Here is a 20517-nt window from a genome sequence, read left to right as displayed (position 1 = left end):
CACATTGTCCTCATATGATCTGGGAACTAAGGTTAACTGTTTTATGTTTTGGTTTCAAATCTCAAAAGATGATTTTGGTTAATATGCTTCGAGTTAAACATTAGCTTTTTATTTAAGAAATATACTGTCTTCAGTAATTTCCTCCTTATTCATTTTCCCTTTTTTTTTTTTTTTTTTTGCCTTTCAAATAGCTCCATAATCTTAAAACTTCCCTTTCCTGTCTTTTTAAAGGTCGACTGAGCTATCCACATCCAGGAACTGATAATCTGTTGATGTTAAATGGTAAGTTGTATACAAACATTTTATGTTTCCGGTTGACTTTTATAAATAAATATAATTGAGTACATGGTTCTCTATACCTTGCATATACATAGAAGTTAAATATTTTATAGGTATAAAGATAAAGCTACAGCGTTTCCTGTACAGAAAGCAGAATTAGGAGTTTGGAATGTGCCTATTTCTGATCTCTGGCATATAAATTCTAGCTGTCAAAGCAATTATTGCAATGTATTTGTGACAGTATGATTTAATTCATTGATCACAGATTTTGGAGATCATCCTGAGTTTGAATATTGGCTTTCTAGTTTTTGGTATGACTTTGTTTAGAAACTTCTGTGAGCCTTCATTTCCCATCTATGAAATGGGAATAACAGTCTCAAGGATTATTATGAAAATTAAATGAGATGATGTTTGCAAAGTGCGTAGAACTTGTTACTTAGTATAGCACTTGTGCTTATGTTAACTAAGGAATGAATACACTTGTGACTCTGTAAATATGGTGATCACGCTAACTTAATTTATTCTAACTAGAAAGTTTACACAGTGAACTTCACCAGAGTTAGAAACAGGATAAATAAACTTTCATTAAAGTTTGTTCTTCTGTTGGACAAACATTGTTTTCAAGTCCCAGTACTTAGTACACCCGTGACTGTGGGAGTAGACATGGAAAGTGAAAATATCCTTCATACAGGTATTTTTAAATCAGAGGGTGGACAAAGAGAGAGAGGTAGAAAGAAGGAAGAATAGACATAGTACTTAAAAAATACACAATTATATCATTAGAATGACTCGGCTCTTCTATTTCAACTAAAGCTCTGTTGAAAACAGATGATAGGGAGGTTGGGGAACAAAGGTTGAAAAAAGGCCAGTATAAAGCTAGACCCTGTGAACTTATACTAAGTAATAAAGACTCTAGTGACAGAGGGGTGGGAATAAAGTCCAGGCTTCCTGGGAGATTGGCAAGGTGTCAGATAGGATTTTGGAATGAGAGAAAAATTGAAGAAGCAGTGTGTCTGTGGTGCGATTGATTGCTTCATTCAACTTTAGATTGTTATATATTGAGTTGCCCACCACGTGCCAGTGTAATCTGAGCCCTGGGGTATGTGTTAGGATCTTAAAGGATGGTTAGAGGTCAAATTGGCAAGGTCCTAACACTGGGGCCTAATTGTGCTCTCTAGCTGAGGCCGTGTCTGGGCTGGACCTTACAGCAGTACAGCAGGCCGCATTCATGAATTCAGTGAATTATGGTGCTTACATAGACTTTGACCAGAAGGGCACTAGAAATCGCATTCCAGGACTTCTTCAGTCAGCTTTTTTTCTACCATGGAATTAAAACAACACGTCACTTGAGTAGCTGGTCTCTAAACTCTGTATCTGTGACTAAAACTTACATTGATGAAATTGAGTTTACAAACTGAAAATAGATCATAATTTTGTATTATCCTCATGACTTGATTTATAAAATAACGATGGGATTAAGCAGCAAGCTCTTTATGTATTTATCCTGACTTCCTCAAATAATTTGCTTTTGGGATGTTCTGTGTGATAAAGATCATTTCCATTTTAACTTCTAAAAACAAGTCAGTAGAAAAACTTGAATTTGTGTATATTTCACATACTCTGTTAAGATCCATTTGAAGGAAGGTGCTGTATGAGACAGTTTGTTAGATGATTCACAGATGATCTGGGATTGCTGTGTGCCTACCACACTAGCACGATTCAGAAGTATGTTGCAATCACAATAGAATACATCAGTTATGTATGAGCAAAGAGCTTAGGAGCCATACTGTTTTTACACGAAATATTATTAAGCTAATTGAGTTCATCAGTTGCCTGAAGCCTTCATAAATAACCTAGATGTTAGGTTATCAGTGTTTTATCACCTAGTAGACACAAGAATATTTTATTTCAGGCAAGAGTTGAACCTTGTGGACAAATCTGCTTTTTCATATGTGAGCACTCTTCATAGCCTGCCACTTCAGAGCCATGTTACGTGCTCGATACAGTGAGCTGTCCTGGACATTCTGAACTTCTTCTGGCAAGGGAGTAGGGGACAGAAGAGATAATGAAACTAGGACATCAAAATGTGTTTAGGTCAGTAGGGGCAATTTGATCCAGAGAGAAAAAAAATTATTTTGCTCATTTGGGAGCATTGTTAAGAGGGGAGCAGAGGTCAAGAAATTGGGTATATTTATTATGATCGGGAAGTATTTGAATATTAAGAATTTAAGTAATTTTTTCTAGACATCAAGGTCATTGAAGACAGAAGTGAGCAAATGGCAAGAAGGAGTAAGGGGAAATTTTCCTTGAGCTGCTTTTAATTCTTACAGTTCAACTATATTCTTAGCATATTGTCTCCCTAGGAAATACGGGAATTAAGTGATGTCAATACCAAGCCTCTGCCTGTACTAAATTATTATTAAATATTATTGATTAAAGGAATTGTAGCATCTCAATACATAGACCTACTTTTTAAATTATGTCACAGATTTGAACTCATCATTAGCAACTAAGTAAGTTGTATTACTTAACCAATAAGCATAGCTAATATTATTGACTTTGAAAATCAGTATTTGGCAATAAATTATAAGTCAGTGGTTTTGTGTGTGTGTGTGTGTGTGTGTGTGTGTGTGTGTGTGTGTGTGTGTGTGTTTGTGTGTGTGGTGGTGGGGTTAACAATAGTTAACAGTAGTTGGTACCACAGACTCTGGAGCTAGGTTATCTGGATTTAACCCTAATTTTGCTATGACCTTGGACAGTTCACCTAACTTCAGTTAGATTCTTTATGTCAAAAGGAGATAAAATGCTGCCTGCTTCAGGGGATTGTTTTTTGAGAAGTGAGGGAATTCATTCATGTAAAGTGTTTAGAACAGTTTCTAAAAGTGAGAGTTAGCTGTGACAGTGGGTGATGGTGAACAGTGACAAAATGACTTTGAAAGAGTATTAATCCTGTCTTGTGAATACATAAATTGTTGGAGAATATAAATTGAAAGAAGACAGCCAATGTTTTCAAGTATTTGAAGGATGTTCAACGTATATGTAGTGACCAAAGAAGGTTTGTCTTATGTTACTGCAGAAAGTCAAACCAGACCCATTTGGAAGAAGCTATATAGGAACAAAATGTGGGTCAAAAGCAAAATGACTCTCTCACAGTGCTCCCTAAGGAGTGGTGCACATGTCCCATGTGGTACCGAAGACAATCTTTGGTGGCGCACAAATACATATTATAATAAATGCATGACTATAACAATTTGAGAACATTCCTTAGAAAATACAGAACTGGAAGAAATCTATGATGTTACTAGGCTATTATTAGGTGCTAGGCTTGAGTCCATTTAATAAAAATAATATTATAAATACTAGTGTAGTTGTTATGCAGATAAGGCAAATGTTGTAAAAAGCTTTCATGAGTCTGCCTTCCTGGTCAATTAACATTATAGTTAAACTGTGAAATATTCCTTTAACGGATAAACAGGGAATGGGGTAAAGGTCAGGAAGTTGGTCAGACTAGGTAAAACTGTGAAATACCTCTAACAGATCCTTATATTTCAACCTCTCTTAACTCAGAAAAAGAGATAGTATCCCACATCCATATGTCTCTTGAAGTTGTATAGACAAAATAAAATTTAACCATAAAAAAATGCCATAGAAATATAACTGCAGGTAGGCTCCTGAACAGACCATGTTCCTCCATCTAACTAGAAATCAAGTTGAATTGACTGGTGGAGACTGCGACCATTTAATAAATATTGTAGAGAGGTCCAAACCTAACATCCAGAAGCACTTTAGGGAAGTAATATTATATAGGAATGGGTAGATTGTCTAAAATCCAAAATGCAAGCACTATCTGAATTTAGAATGACGGCTTGAATGTTGTACTTCCAAGTGTATAAATCTCACATATTTTATTCTCAGTAGGAAAAAACAAAATAAAACCACCCTGTTTTCCATAGTAGTGAGGACCAATGCAAAATGATGTATCATTCAGGTACTTGTTTCTGTTTGGATCATGTTGTGCTCCCCTCACCCCTCTCCCAAGGAAAAATAGCTTATATTTTTATTAGTACATATGGCTTTTCAAAAGGGAGACAGATAGCAGAAGTACAGGGGGATGCAAGCTAGTTTGAAATTTAAATTTGCTGTCATTAGCCATATACATCTATGTTTATAATCAAGGGCTTGCTCTACTGTTTGGAAGGAGAGAGGTTATGTTTATCTTTTAATTAAGAAAACTTAGTGAAATTGTATTTCTGAGGGCAGAGTCTCTAAATGTACTGTATTAAGTCCTGAAAATAGGAAATTTGAGTACGTAATCAATTCTTTTTTATGCTAATGGAAATAAGTGGAGTAGATAACAGATTTATTTTAGATCTTGAAAAGGATAATTTGTGGGTATATTTCCCTCCCTGGTTTTGGCTTTTCAGAGCAAGAAATAAGAATTTCTTTAGTTTCACACCAAGAGAACTTTAACCTAAATATTTCTGGCTAATTTGTTATGTTTCCTTATCTGTTACTCCAGCTGCAGTAAATCAGGTACCACAGCCATTGCTAAGAGCCAATATGTAAGGGCACAGAGACACTGAAGAGAATGTCAGAATCATCCTTTTTCTTTTTTGGTAGCAATGGGTTAGAACCTAAATGAGATTATTGATAACCCAGGACCAAATTTTAAACTCACTCTTGTAGGAAAAAAATTTTTTTTTTCAAAGCCTTATTACTATTATCTTAAAAACGTATATGGAGGGGCACCTGGGTGCCTCAGTCCAGCTTCAGCTCAGGTCATGATCTCACGGCCCGGTCTGTGGGTTCGACCCCCACGTCGGGCTCTGTGCTGAGAGCTCAGAGCCTGGAGCCTGCTTCAGATTCTATGTCTCCCTCTCTCTCTGCCCCTCCCCCCCCTCACGCTCTGTCTCAAAACTAAAATAAACATTAAAAAATAATGATAAAATAAAACATATATGTAAAAAAATATAATCATACATACATACACACACACACACACACACACACACACACATATTTACACACGTGTGTTAAATAGCCAGTTCCTCACTTCTGAATGCGTGGTAATTTTTAGTAATAAGTTTTATAAAACTTAGGTAACTGAAATTGAATGTTCTAAATAGTTTTTATACAAAAATTGCTCACTTTTTTTTCCTAAGTCCTATTCTAAATGAGTTTGGAGGGGCATATTGTTTAAAGAAGTCTTCCTCAATTGAAACTTAATGAATAGTAATTTAATGATTTTCTTTTCTCATTGGGAACTTTTGATAACTCTGAATCCGAGTTATGGTGGAACAGAAATTCACATAAGAAGAGCTCGGGTAGGAAAATGAGTCCGTACTCCATTGTTTAGTGTGATGATAGCAGATTGGTTCTTTCCATGACAGGGGATAGGAAGTGTTTCACATGATCTAGCTTCATCTACAGGCAGTTCTATTTTTGGTAATGTAGAGAGCTGGAATTTGAGAGTTGTCCAGAAAATAAGTGCAATAGCTCTTTACAGAACTCTAAAATTCCTCAGGTATGAGGTAGTTGGAGAACTCTTCTAAATAATGTGTTCAAGCCTAGGAATGAGATGAGACCTAAGATGCTATGAACATTTGTACGTATTTTGACTCTTTTAGCATTGAGTAGCCTCAGCAAAGAACATAACAGCTAAGAATATAAACTGGTTGTCGTGTCATTAATTTTCTCAATAGATCAGGAATTGTGGACCACGTTATTACTTCCTTATAATTCATAACTTGACTTTAAACTTGATGAGAGTAGTTTTATTTGCTTTGTAAATGATCCGTCTTCTACACCCATGACTGAAATTCCGTAAAGCAAATCTATACTGGATTAATATCATTTCGATCATGCCTGGAGAGAAGTAGGAAGCCTAACTTCTTAGAGTTGTGCTGTGACCGTTTGGGAGCCTATTGACCGTTTCCACACTTAATACAACGATTAAGACTGCAGGGAATTTGCTCTTGTATAGTCTGTCTTTGACAGCTCTTTTAAAATTCCTACTCGATTTTCCATAGTTGATCCGCTATGTCTTTGAGACCCTGTGTTTTTAAGGCCTCTATAAGTCTTCCAGGATTTCCACAGCAAAATTCTAAATGTCATTTCCGCCCCTACCTCACCCTAAACGAATATGTATGTCAGGTAATCTATATGTAATGTATACAGGTAATGTACATCTAAGCTCGAGAGACACACAAAAACACACACAGGTAAGCTTGCATATAAACTAATGTACAGGTCAGACAGTCTGCTAGGCTGTGGTAGCTGGAGCTCTCAAAAAGGTTAAAACTGCAGTAGTTATAGCTAAATAAAGACAATAGAGAGGCAGAGATGCAAATGAGGTTATTTTGTATAACAGACTCTGTTGTAAGCCTTGTATTTATTGACTTAAAGTGTAATGACTAAGGGTTACTGTAGGGGTATTAATCCTGTATTTTCACCTGTGGGCACACTTCTTTATATTGAAGACTTACATTGTAAAACTTCTGTAGTAGAATGTATTTAATGATGTGAAATGTCTTCCTTTGGTCTTTGCTTTATACTTTTGGGGAAGGCTACATTTCGGACAACTCTTAACATATGTTTCGATTTGAGATTTATTCAGAAAGAAACTTTCCCAGGCCAAAAAAAAAAAAAATTCATAAAACATGGGTTAAGATCTTGATTTTAACAGTGATTTTTGTTTTAGTTTACTGCTTTGATTTCATATGTTAATTCCAGGGTAAAAATACTCATTGCGTACTCAGATTTGCAAGGAGGAGTTATTTAAAAATAAGTTGTGGGTTTTATCAAACTGGTAGTTTATTATGGAGAATAAATTGCAGTGTTTTTTCTCCATATGGAACTATGTAAACTGCTAATAAGGTAGTTTGAAATGTCTTTCTGCTTCATACTTCTGAATATTCAACATCTGTGCCAGTCTATGATGATACTAAGAACAATTTGTATCTGAATCCCTTTTACCCCAGAGAGAGAGAGAGACATAAGCACTTAGATAGAGGTTATAAAATGTACCAGAAGGATTGAAAGCATTGGTAACTGTAGTGTATCATTAATCATTTTTTCAACTAAGCAAGTTTGAACATGGATTGATGTCTTTACCTTCTATCTAAGCTCTACAGGCTTCAGAATATCAGTTTAACATTGTTATATCTTTTCATACCTCTGTGTCTTCCAGTACTTTCTCCGCACAGGGCTTGATATAATGTGAATTGGATTTGAATAGCTGTTTGTTGGACTGTATCTGCTATATCTCTCTTTATAATTAGTAAAATGAGGATTTAATTCAAGTTGTTTGCATTTATTACTTGGGATGCTATTTAACTGTAAGGTGTTACATATTACCATCTTGATCAGGTGCAAGAAATATTTATTCATGAATTGGAGCATGTATGAGAATAAATTGCATATTTCCTGTTAATTTCATTTTATGGTACAGTGCAGAATATATATATAATAAAAGTGGTTTGTAAATGGTAAAACACATGCAGCTATTACATGGGGACATTGTCCTAGCTCTTAAAACAAAGTAGTCCTAATTACTAGATGCCCACTTAGCTTTTCATATCATAAATATTTGTATGTGTGGGCTTGTTTTTAGTTCTGACATTTTACAATTTGTCCTTTGTTTACATGCAGCAAGGAGTTATGGGCGAAGACGAGGTAATTCCTTTCTGTTTGCTATGGTATAACTGTTTTTAATTGGGTTTTACTGATCAACTCTATAATTAGCCTAGATTTTTTTTATGCACTGAAAACTCACAGAAAAGTTATATTTTGATTTGCACACTTGTCAAATTTTTGAATCCTGTATCTCTTAACTTTAAAGCACATTTCCATACTAATCTGGTTACTTAATAAATGTTTTCCTTTTAAACTGTCTAGACTCTGTTTATTTTCATACCTTTTAAAGTAAAGCTGCTGTTTATAGTTTGCTTAAGAAAAATGTTTAATAAACACTAGTGAAGGTGACTTGCAAGGCGATTTTTCTGCTCTCTAAATCTGTAACTGGTTGCCATACCTATGTATATAATTTCCAACCCCAGTTTATTAGTTTTATGTCTGACCCAGTTGAAAGTAAATAATACCAGATAGGCTATTGTTAACACTGGTGTATGGAAATCATGTTGCTAACATTTCTGTGTGTCTTCGGATAATATAATGCTTTCCTTCTCCCTCCCTGGACCGTGCAGGCACACTCACACACTCTGTCACACACCCTTTCTCTCTCCCCCACAACAGTCTTCCTCTCTGGGTTCTTGCTATCTGAAGGACAAAACGAGGCCTCTGAGATGCCGGACTACTAAACCTCTTTGGAAAGCAGCTGACAGTGTCTGTGGCGCTTTAAACTTGGCTTCTCTTTTGTATGTACAGAGAGACTGAGAGGGAGAAAAGTACATGGGATGCAAAGAAGCAAAAGTAGCTTTACCTGCTAGCTTATCCTCTAAGTGCGCAATAATCATGATACTTACGTAGCTGTCATAAGGACCAAAATGAGTAAAAAGGGTTTTCCTTGACCCCTGAAATCTCCCTTGAGCCATGGAGGATAGACCATAATAATAGTGCCTTTTGATACATTTTATAACTGCGTGCCAGTGCTTCACTTTCTTTTCATGTGGTCATGAGTATGTGTACTTCGAAAACAAACAAGCTAAATCTTTCTGCCACTGCTGATGACAGAAACAAGTATTCTATATTCTTAAGTAGTATTTCCAGTTTTGTGTTTCACATTGTCTGAATTTAACTTCCTTTTTGGAATCTGTTTTTTTCCCATGCTTGACTAAATCTCTTGGTTCTTTAGTTTTCTTAATGAAAAAATTATAGGATATAGAAACTCAAAACTCAGACACTAAAGCTGAATAACTTTCTGAAGGTTGCAGCTAGCAACTGAGAAGAGAGGGGGAAGGTTAGAACTTCAGTACCTGTTTTCACATCTGTAGACTGCCTTGTTTCGCTGTGCTTTTTAGGTATTTTTGAAACTACGGAGCATATTTAATTTAGGATCTTTTCCTTTTATACACTTTCATCTTTTAACCCTAGTGGTTTATTCTTAATGTAATTTGGCATACTCCAACATAATATCAGGACTTAGGAAGTTCTCAGGAACTAGGTGTCAGAAAGTCCTGTTGTTTATCATCTTTTTTCTCAGTTTAATAATGGTAGACTATGATTATGATATTAAGAAAAAGCAAAATTTTCTTCTTTCAGATAGAAACTTATTACTGCTCTTCATGGCTCCCAGAGGATAGAGATCTATAAGATTTCCTCTACTTTAGGACTGCCTGTCAGCTTTGGAAGAAAGAAGACTCTCACATGGTCCCAAGGCTTCTACAGAAGCTTTCTGTAGGTCAGAACTGACCTGTCATACTTATTTGGCTTAGTGTGGAGGGATAACGCCTGAATTTTCCTCTCAAGTTATATGGCGTTAGTAATTTTTTAGTTGGTTCTTTGTGAATAGTCAGAGTCTGCTTTTAAAATTTCAATTTTGGGGGCTCCTGGGTGGCTCAGTCGGTTGGGCGGCCGACTTCTGCTCAGGTCATGATCTCGCGGTCCGTGAGTTTGAGCCCCGCGTCGGGCTCTGTGCTGACAGCTCAGAGCCTGGAGCCTGTTTCGGATTCTGTGTCTCCCTCTCTCTGACCCTCCCTCGTTCATGCTCTGTCTCTCTCTGTCTCAAAAAAATAAATAAACATTAAAAAAAAAATTAAAATTTCAATTTTGATAATCAAATGAAAAGTGTACCTATTATAAATACCTATTGAGAAGGTTATGTGAATTTGAAAGTACTTTGACACGGTACGTAATAAAACATTAAAAAAAAAAAAAAACCCACACACATACCAAAGGAATGACTCAGAAAGACTAGAAGTAGCCTGGCTCTCTTCCTATTTTCTACTCATTTTTTTCCCCCTTCTGTGCTAGATACAGTGCCATTATCACACTGATAATTTTTTAACTTCCAAGATCCCCCTTTTATGGGCTTCATGTTTAAGGTTTGGTCCATCAAAGGAGCTGCATTTGTTAATTTTATTTAGTCATTTTTCCTTTCTTAAAAAAAAAAGTCTTACACATATCTGATCTGCTCATATGGGATGTGTCACAATAAGTTGATACAGTTTGTACCAAAAATAAGACATTGCTCTCCACCACTGCAGTAGTCGGTGAGCAGCATTAATTTTTCATAAGACATTTTGACTTTGTAGTCCACTTGGGGAAGAACTATATTTTTCTTACTTGCCACCTTAGACTCATCTTTAAGCCCAGGCACAGAGGAGCTGTTTTCATTTAAAAGATTTCCCACTGGACTGCAGTCAAACCAAATTACTACCAAAATGACTTTATATATTTTAATTTCCTTAATAATGTCAATAAGAACTTCACATCAGGCTGTTTCTAGATACTAGTATATGAAATATACCTTAGGAATATTCAAAATTTAATTGTACTGGAAGTAATTAAGAAAGAGCAAGTATTTCTTTCCCTGTTTTTCACTTGCAACCTGCCCCAACTCCTCTGCGTCTCTACACCCTAAGAGCCATAAAAAAGTTCTACCTCAGAGCTGCCTGGGGGGCAGGATTAGGAAGGAGGGAGACTCTCATATGGGGGCGCAGTCTTTAATATATGGAACACTATCTTTCGTGTTTTATTTTCTGTTCGGCATTTCTTCCCTTCAATTCTAAGAGTGAACGTACTGGTCTGGGTGGGAGTGTGAAGAGAGGTGTGAAGTGTAATGTAAGTTCTATCCCACCTCTTCAAACGTTTTTATATTGCCATCTATTCCTTTCGTAAAGGATTAAAGGGCTACTGTGCTCCCAAAGGAACAAAAATATATGTGATATTTTAACAAATAGAAATAGAACCTATTTTAGTTAATAGGACTAAACATCATAATGCAATCTTTTCTAGCAGGTAATCTCAAAGCTTGAATTAATTGCTTGTATATGGAATGAAATAGAAATTATTTTAAAGGGAATGAAATTATGGAAGCTCAGTTAGGGAGGTTGGATTTATTTACACTATGTAGCCATTCAGATTTATGCACTGTAATAAGCAAGGAATTATTAGTAAGACAGTATACTATGTATTGTTCTAAAATTGACCCCGGGATGTTCTGAATTGGTTCGATTTGGTTTCAATCCGTTTGACTCTTAAACAATCTTGTGAAGTAGCCCGAGTAAGGGTACACTCCCTAAATACCACCACTCTCAAATCCTTTTATGATGAAATCAAGGCTGAAATTCTTCATCTTTGGTAAATGCTTTTGATACCTGTCAAAGAATGGGCAAAATCTCCAAAGCATGAAGAAAAAGCCAGAGTAGTACTAGAAGACAGAGGTCAGCAAACTGGCCCACAGGCTAAACCTCCTGTTTTTATAAACAAGGTTTTATTAGAACACAGCAATGCCCATTCATTTACTTTTGTCTGGTTGCTTTGGAGCTACAATGATGGCAGAGTTGAGGAGTTACAACAGAGAATGTAAGGCCCACAAAGACTAAAATATTTTTTACTCTCTGGCCCTTCACAGAAAAAATTTGCTTACCCCTCCTCCTTGAAGAGACTTACTCTGCCTAACTCTACACCTATACCCAGCCAGACCAGTTTCTAAAAAGAAACAAAATTTTAGTGAACTTACGGCCAAGTATAGTATGTCTAGAAGTTAATGCACAAAGACATAATAACTAGGTTATAATTGATTATTAAAATTAAGTATCCATCCCCTATGTGAAAAGGATGAACCTATTTTGGGGACAAAATCTCTTTAGGTGATAAGGGTACCTTAATAGCTTCTCAGTTCTTTGGAAAAGCATGCCTGATCAGTGATTCTATCTGATTAAACAGGTAGTGCTTGAGAAAGTGCAGTCTCAAACCTACTTCTATTGTTTTGATAGTGGGTTTTTTTGATCCTTTCATATTAAATAAAAATCATGCCATCACATTGGTAGATTTTCTACTCCAATAGAGTGACTGCTAAGATCTTAGAAGATGAGAAGAATATTCATAGTCATCTTTAATTTATATAGCTTGGTTTTTATTTTTAGAACAACAGTTAGTAAATGAAAGTACAGGATAACACATTGAGATCAAAGAATTATGCCTAGACTCAAGTCATAAGTTGCCTAATTTTGTACAAATGTTTTCCTTTCCTGCCTCCCCCTTTTTGATATGTTGAGAAATTTCTCTATTCTGGGCTTCCAAAATAAGGTCAAAATCTGAAAATATAGGGGTGGTTTGGGCATAGGCACATAGCCAGTGGAGTAAAATTAGTAATTGCTTACAACTCCTCTAACAGCACATACCAGAAAATCATGTACTGGTTGCTAACCATCATTCTGTCACATGGCCTAGTCATAATTTAGCCTTTAGCCCCATCTTCAGTTAAGGAAGCTCCTAACCTGGCTTTTATTATTGTGTGGAATAAACATTATTATAGGAATATAGAAAAATCTCATGCATTCTCTAAGCCTTTTTATTTAAAATATTTTGAAATGAATAATTTGAATCCTAATTGTCCACATAACAAATAAGGCTCATTTATATTTGAGGTAGTGTCTGTGTTTCTTTACTATAAAACCTTTGCCAATTTTCTGTTTTGGGAAAAGGTATATTGCTAGTCTTGTAATAGGAATATAGATCCTCTAACTTTGCCTTCACATGAAAAGGATTTTGGTGACCTGTTTAAAAAGCCCTGGCAATACGGAAGCTGTATTAGACCCTTTCATTGGCAATGATTAGGCAACCTTCATTTATTCTTTTTTTTCATGTTTTTCATATCTCATTCACTTCTTACTACTTCCTCTGTAATTTTTATTGTAACTACTATTTTACCTTTCAGATTTTTATTGTACATTTTAGGTGACTAACTTACCGTAAGGTATTTTACTTGAAGTAAGTAGGGCTTTTAAAAAGCACATAGTTAAGAATGTCTCCAGTTTTCTATATTTTACCTTGATATGGCCTTTGGAATATTTCTGTACTTTTGCTCAAGCAGATATCTTCTACCTATAAAGCTTTTCCCCTCTTTTCTCCTTTACATTTTTGTCTCTAAAACTATCACATTCTTTGTAAATCTCTTAAAGAATTCTTAGTTAGATGCTCACTCTAATCTTGGTTGTAACTAACCTCATATTATATTAATTCTCATGTTTATAAGCGTGTATGTTATAAATGCCTATGTATATTACAGACAAATATGGATGTATATACCTCTTAAGTTAGAATCACTGAAGTAGGATTTTTGTGTAACCATTCATACTTGTTGCCTTGTAGTATTAGTCAAGAATGTCATAACAATAGTTAGAGAATATAAATGGAGCATTTGATGTCAAGGTCAAATGATGATTTCTAAAATAGAGAAAAAAAAACAAAAACAAAACCCTACCCCTTCAAACAATGTAGTCTAATTACAGTTTAAAATTCTTTTGACTATAGAGCTTGTTGATCAATATCCTTACTTTGCTGCTGGTTTTAACAGCATGGAAATTTCACCTTTAACATTATCTATGTAGGGCGCCTGGGTGGCTCAGTCGGTTAAGCAGCCGACTTCGGCTCAGGTCATGATCTCACAGTCCGTGAGTTCGAGCCCCGCATTGGGCTCTGTGCTGACATCTCAGAGCCTGGAGTCTGCTTCAGATTCTGTGTCTCCCTCTCTCTCTGCCCCTCCCCTGCTCATGCTCTGTCTCTCTCTGTCTCAAAAATAAATAAAAACATTAAAAAAAATTTTTTTTTTAATTATCTAGAGAAAAACAAAAAACACATCTAATTACTATGGTAAGAAGCTTAGGAACAACCATATCCAGTTCTTTTAAAAGAAGAAAACATTTGGGGGCATCTGGGTGGCTCAGTCGGTTAAACGTCTGACTTCGGCTCAGGTCATGATCTCATGGTTCGTGGGTTCGAGCCCCACATCCAGCTCTGTGCTGACAGCTGGGAGCCTGGAACCTGCTTCAGATTCTCTCTCTCTTGCCCCTCCCCCACTTTCACTCTGTCATTGTCTCTCAAAAATAAATAAACATTAAATTTTTTTTTAAATAAAAGAAAGACATTTTAAAATTTCATTAAGTAATTGCTTTTAGATACTTAAAAATGTCAGTCTCAAAGGGAAATTGTAAGATTTTGTAGAACAGAAATTACTGTCAGTTATTTCTTTCTTATTGGTGAATAGAGTCATTATATGAATATACCACAATTTGTCCATTAACCTACTGATGGACATTTGAGTTAGTTTCCATTTGGACCTATTGTAAATAAAAGTACCATCAACATTTTTGTATCCTTTTTCTTTTCTGTGTGTGTGTGTGTGTGTGTGTGTGTGTGTGAGTGTACATGTGCACATAAGCACTCATTTCTCTTGGATATATAAGAGCAAAATTGCTGGTTTATAGAATGAATGCATATTTTAACTTTATTAGAAACTACCAAGTAGCTTGCCAGTTTTACACTCCAACAGAATATAAGACTGACTTTGTACTGTTAGCTTTTTAATTTTACCTACCCTGATACATATATATGATGTCTCATTATGGTTCTAATCTGCATCTTCCTGATAACTAAGGGTCATATGAAGCACCTCTTCATACCTTGTAACCCATTTCATTATACTCTTTTGTCAAGTTTCAGTACAAGTCTTTTGTCCATTTTTAATTCAGTATAAGTCTTTTGTTCACTTAGAGGAGTTCTTTGTGTATTTTGTCCTATTTTCTGGTAGTTGCTTGTCTTTCCACTTCACTAACACTGTCTTCTGATAACCAGAAAAATATTTAATTTTGATGGAAGTCCAGTTGTTTTCTTTTATCTTTAGTTCCTTTTAATCCTAAGAAATTACTGCCTATCCCCAAATATCGTGAAGAAATTCTAGCAACTTTGTTGTTTTGTCTTTCACATTTAAGTCACTGATCTTTCTTGAATGTATTTTTGGTATGGTGTGAGAATAGGGATCAAGGTTCCTTCCCCACCCCCCACACCTGGATATCCATTGGTTCACCACCATTTTTTAAAAAAAAATTTTTTTAATGTTTGTTTATTTTTGAGAGAGAGACAGAGTGTGAGCCAGGGAGGGACACAGAGAGGGGAAGGCACAGAATCAGAAGCAGGCTCCAGGCTCCAGCCTCCAGGCTCTGAGCTGTTAGCATAGAGCCCGATGCAGGCCTCGAACTCACAAACTGTGAGATCATGACCTAAGCTAAAGTTGGATGCTTAACCAACTGAACCACCCAGGCACCCCTCTTCACCACCATTTATTGAAAAACATCTTCCTTTCCACATTGAACTGCATGGATACTTTCGAAAACATGAAGTGACTGTAAATGTATGGGTCTGCTTCTTGACTCTGTTTTGTTCCAGTTAGCTATTTGCCTATCCTAAGGGTTACATTCTTTAATTTTTTTTTTTTTTTTAACAATTAGTTTATTTTTGAGAGACAGAGCGCAAGCTGGGGAGGGACAGAGAGAGAGAGGGAGATGCAAAATCTGAAGCAGGCTCCAGGCTCTGAGCAGCCAGATGTGGGGATCGAACCCACGAACCACGAGATCATGACCTCAGCTGAAGTCAGACGCTTAACTGACTAAGCCACCAAAGCTCATGATTATTTTTTTATATTATTTTATACAATTATTATAATTATTAATAATCATAGCTGACCAGTAAATCTTGAAATATGGCTGTATAATTCTCTGACTTTGTTCTTTTATGTGATTTTTTTAACTGTTTTGAATTCTTTGATTTATCATAAATTTCAGGACTTGCTTGAGAGTTTCTAGAAGACAAAATGTGCTCGGATTTTGAATGCCATTGTATGCAATCTATACATGAGATAATTTCACATCTCACATGTTGATTTCTTCTCTCTATTCATTTATTTCAGTCTTGTAGAATTTCTGAGCAAATTTTTGTTTTCAGTGTAAAGGTCTTACATATCTTTTGTTTAATTTATTCCTAGGTATTTGATGAGTTTTGATGGCATAAGGAATGGCACTATTTTAAATTTTTTCCCTATTATTATCACTGTCATCTGGAAATAAATTGATTTTTGTAAGTTAATTTTGTATTTGTTCCGTAGCTAATGCACTTACTTCAAGTAGTTTGAGTCTTTTGAATTTTCCATATAAAATCATGTTCGTAGCACAGACAGTTTTACTTTTTCCTTGCAAGTATTAAACACTTTATTTTTTCATCTTCCTGCACTAGTTCTACTACCAGGATAATGTTGAATATAAATAGTGAACATCCTTCCAGACCTCAGGGGAAAAGCATTAATAGTTTATCATTAAAGATGTAAACTGCAGGTTTTCAGTGCTCTTTATCAGATTGTGGAAATTCTTGCCTATTCCTAGTTTGCTGGGAGTTTTTAATCATGAGTGGCTGTTGAACTTTATCAGATGCATTTCTTACATCTGTGGAAATGATTGCTATTTCTAGTTCCTTGTGTTAATATGAATTACAGTAATTGATTTTCAAATGTCAATCAGTTTTATATTCCTGAGGCGAGCTCCACTGAATCATGATGTATTTTCCATTTTTTATTTCTAGATTCAACCTGTGAATATTTTCTTTACAATTTTTGCCTCTTGTATTCTTGATATATAGTTTTCTTGTAATTTTCTTGCCAGGTTTTTACTATCAGGGTTGCAAAACTAGGTAGGAAGTTTAGCTGTTTATGTTCATAGGCTCTGTGTTGGTTGATGTCCCCTTTTTCATACTTAGTACTGGTAACTTGAGTTTTCTAATTTTTCTTGATGAACTTGATAAACTCTGCTTAGAGGTAAATCAGTTTCATGTTTTTGAAGAGCCATTTTTGGCTTTGTTGACTTGCTTTCATGTTAGTCTATGTTTTATGTCATTGACTTTATTTTTTTATTTCCTTCATCTTTCCTTGTGTTTAATTTGCTATTCTTTTTCTATCTTTTTGTGGCAGAAACTAGGATTATTTTAAGCATTTCTTGTTTTCTAACATGCGTGTAAAAGTAGTTTTCCTCTACATATGGAAATTTTCCTCTAAATATGTAGCTTATGCTGCATCCCATAAATTTTATGCTGTGTTTTCATTATCATTCAGCTTCATTCTTTTGAAATGTAAGAACCTGAAAATATATCCTAGTTTCAGAGCAAAAAAAAAGGAGGAAGCTAATTGAATTTTGGTTGAAAACTGTTGCAACTATTTTAGTCCAAATTATTTTATAATCCAATTTTACTTCTCTCAGCACACATCCTTTTACTTTTGCTGTAATTTTCATGCACTAAATGTAGGTATGTGTCATTCTCAGAAAGCATGTTCATAGTGTACTGTATGTGAAGTAGGTCATTACTTAGAGAATTGTATTAAAGTTGTGTTTCGAGTTGAATTACATTGGGTTATAAGGAAAGATAATTGGCAAGATAAAACATGATGTTTTGGGGGACACCTGGGTGGCTCAGTCAGTTGAACGTCCGACTTCAGCTCAGGTCATGATCTCACGGCTCATACGTTCAAGCCCTGTGTCAGGCTCTGTGCTGACAGCTCAGAGCCTGGAGCCTGCTTCAGATTCTGTGACTCTGTCTCTCTCTCTCTCCCTCCCCCACTCATGCTCTGTCTCTCTCTCTCTCTCTCTCAAAAATAAGTAACATTAAAAAAATTTTTTTTATTTAAAAACGTGATATTTTTGTTGTTGATGTATACTCAGTTAACTCCTCTTTTAAAAGAGCATATAATTCCATAGTTTTTATGGCTTCTATAAAGAAAATGGTCATGATTTTACAGCAATGAAGGTTCTTATTAGTATGTGTAATATGTTCTTAGCCTTTCCATTACATCCTTTGTTTAGCTGAGCTTTGGTTACTAGATTTTAGACATATAGATTATGGATGTTTGATAGTTGCTTTACTAACTATATCTTATTTATTATAGTTAAAGTGGTATTTTATAATACAGAATCATCATTAAATGCAGTTATAATATGAATATGCTTACAACATTATAGTTAACACAGAAAATTTAAATCCTTTTTGGGTCATGACCTCTCTTACGTAGTGATTTCCTTTGTCACCGTATTTAGTATTTCGATTTAGACTCTAAATATTTATGATCTGTATTTTTTCTCAAGATAAATGTTTGTTAAAAAGAGTGCGTATCATATTCATGGGACTGCTAAATTCATATGTGTGTTAGGGCACTTTAGAGTGAAATAATTTCCAATGCATTGGCATGTCTGAAATAAGAATAATTTTTCTACTAAAAACTAGTTAATGTATGTGTTTTTCTGCCTCATATTATTCCTTTTCAAATATAGAATTATTGAAGTCCACCTTAGAAATTGAACCAGTTACAATATTATTTATAATGGATCTTGATTTTTTTTTGTTAAAGTTATTAGATAAAATACTTTGAAGGGCTTTCTTTCTGTTGATCACACAGATTATTGACATTTGTTTTTCATTGACCCTTATTTCTAATACCAAAGGTATTGGAGAAGTTAATTATTCACAAAGTTCACATAGGCATCTTTCAGAACATCTTATTTAAGTTGAATTTGAATCTGTGCTATAATTTCCTATTCCTGTACAAATAATGATCTTTCTACCTGGTTTTGATGTTAAAAACTTCTAATTCTTATTTCTAACATCCAGCCAACTACAGTTCACAGCACGTGAGTCCCCTTCTCATCCCATCTTTCAGTCTGTGCAGGCCATCACATTTCATATCGCCTTTGTTGATATCACTTGCACTGTTATGTGTCATATCAAGATGATGAGATAGTTACTTTTTTTTAAGTGTATTTATTTTGAGGGGCGCCTGGGTGGCGCAGTCGGTTAAGCGTCCGACTTCAGCCAGGTCACGATCTCGCGGTCCGGGAGTTCGAGCCCCGCGTCGGGCTCTGGGCTGATGGCTCAGAGCCTGGAGCCTGTTTCCGATTCTGTGTCTCCCTCTCTCTCTGCCCCTCCCCCGTTCATGCTCTGTCTCTCTCTGTCCCAAAAATAAATAAACGTTGGAAAAAAAAAAAAAAAAATTTAAGTGTATTTATTTTGAGAGAGAGAGAGGGAGAGAGAGAATCCCAAGCAGGCTCTGCAGTGTCAGCACAGAGTCCAGCGCAGGGTTATTAGATCTCAGGAACAGTGAGATCATGACCTTGAGCTGAAATCAAGAGACAGACACTTAGCTGAATGAGCCACCCAGGATCCCTATTTAATGACGTTTTATGACTTGTATATATTAAGGTACAATGCTACAGATTCCATGCATTGTTTTTTCATCCCCCCCACACCCAAAAAAAAAAAAAACAAAAAACAAACTTTCATTCCATCTTGGAAGAAAAAGTTTGTCTGCGTTCTTTCTCTTTTTCCATCAGAAGAATCATCTCCTTTTGATGTCTTTACTTTATAAAACTCTACATGCAGTGTGACTCTCATCCAACTTCACTGAAATTGCTTCCCTTCTGAAGATCGTGCATGTCCTCAAACAGTTGTCATTTTTTCAAGTGTTTATCTTAACATCGCACGTTGATACTTCGTTGCTCTTTTTTTTTTTTTTTTTCCTTTAAAGCTTTGTTCACATTTTTCTTTGGAACTGTTATAATAATGCTTCGGCTTCCCTCATACTTTCTTACCACTCCTTTCTCGAGCTTCTTGAATGTTCCCTCACTTTCTTGTAAGTTTCCCAAGGAACTACCCTCATCATTTGTCTCTGAAGTTTTCATCAGTGGTACTACAAAGAATTTTATAACCTGTCACTTTTGTAAAGTTGACTCTCTTCTCGAAAATGTGGCTTATTTCCTTCCTCCATTCCATTTGCATCTGCCCACCTTATTTTGAATTCTGAACATCCTCTCAGCATGTGAAGCTGCACTTATCGATCCTCTCTTTTTCTTCTTTCTTTCAAGGTTTTATTTAAATTCCAGATTGTTAACATACAGTGTAATATTAGTTTCAGGAGTAGAATTTAGTGACTTATCACTTACGTACAACAACCAGTATTCATCATACCAAGTGCCCTCCTTAATGCCCATCGCCCATTTATCTCATCGCCCTGCAACGCTCCAGTTGCGCTCCAGCAACGCTCAGTTTGTTCTCTCTAGTTAAGAATCTGTTTCTTGGTTTGCCTCTCCCTTTTTTTTCCCTTTGCGCTTTTGTTTTGTTTGTTAAATTTCACATATGTGTGAAATCATATGGTGTTTGTCTTTCTCTGACTGATTCATTTCACTTAGCATAATACCCTCTAGCTCCATCCACATCATGCCAAATGGCAAGATTTTGTTCTTTTTT

At 35.6% G+C, this 20517-nt stretch overlaps 1 protein-coding gene across 7 annotated transcripts in view; it reads left to right on the top strand.

Moving 5' to 3' along the window:
• CPEB2 (cytoplasmic polyadenylation element binding protein 2) overlaps nucleotides 1-20517 on the top strand; it is a 73582-nt gene that overhangs the window by 31926 nt on the left and 21139 nt on the right. For 4 of the 7 annotated variants that reach the window (XM_030314181.2, XM_030314183.2, XM_030314184.2 and 1 more), the window contains 2 exons: nucleotides 232-282; nucleotides 7930-7953. In XM_030314181.2, coding sequence (XP_030170041.1) covers nucleotides 232-282; nucleotides 7930-7953 — 75 coding nt within the window. The remainder of the gene's footprint in view (nucleotides 1-231; nucleotides 283-7929; nucleotides 7954-20517) is intronic. The other 3 variants (XM_030314182.2, XM_030314185.2, XM_030314186.2) reach the window with 1 other exon arrangement.

This window comes from Lynx canadensis, chromosome B1 (assembly GCF_007474595.2).
Source record: "Lynx canadensis isolate LIC74 chromosome B1, mLynCan4.pri.v2, whole genome shotgun sequence".
NCBI classification, from domain to species: Eukaryota; Metazoa; Chordata; class Mammalia; order Carnivora; family Felidae; genus Lynx; species Lynx canadensis.
The sequence above is the reverse complement of the archived record's forward strand: the minus strand, read 5'-3'. Positions and strand labels throughout refer to the sequence as shown.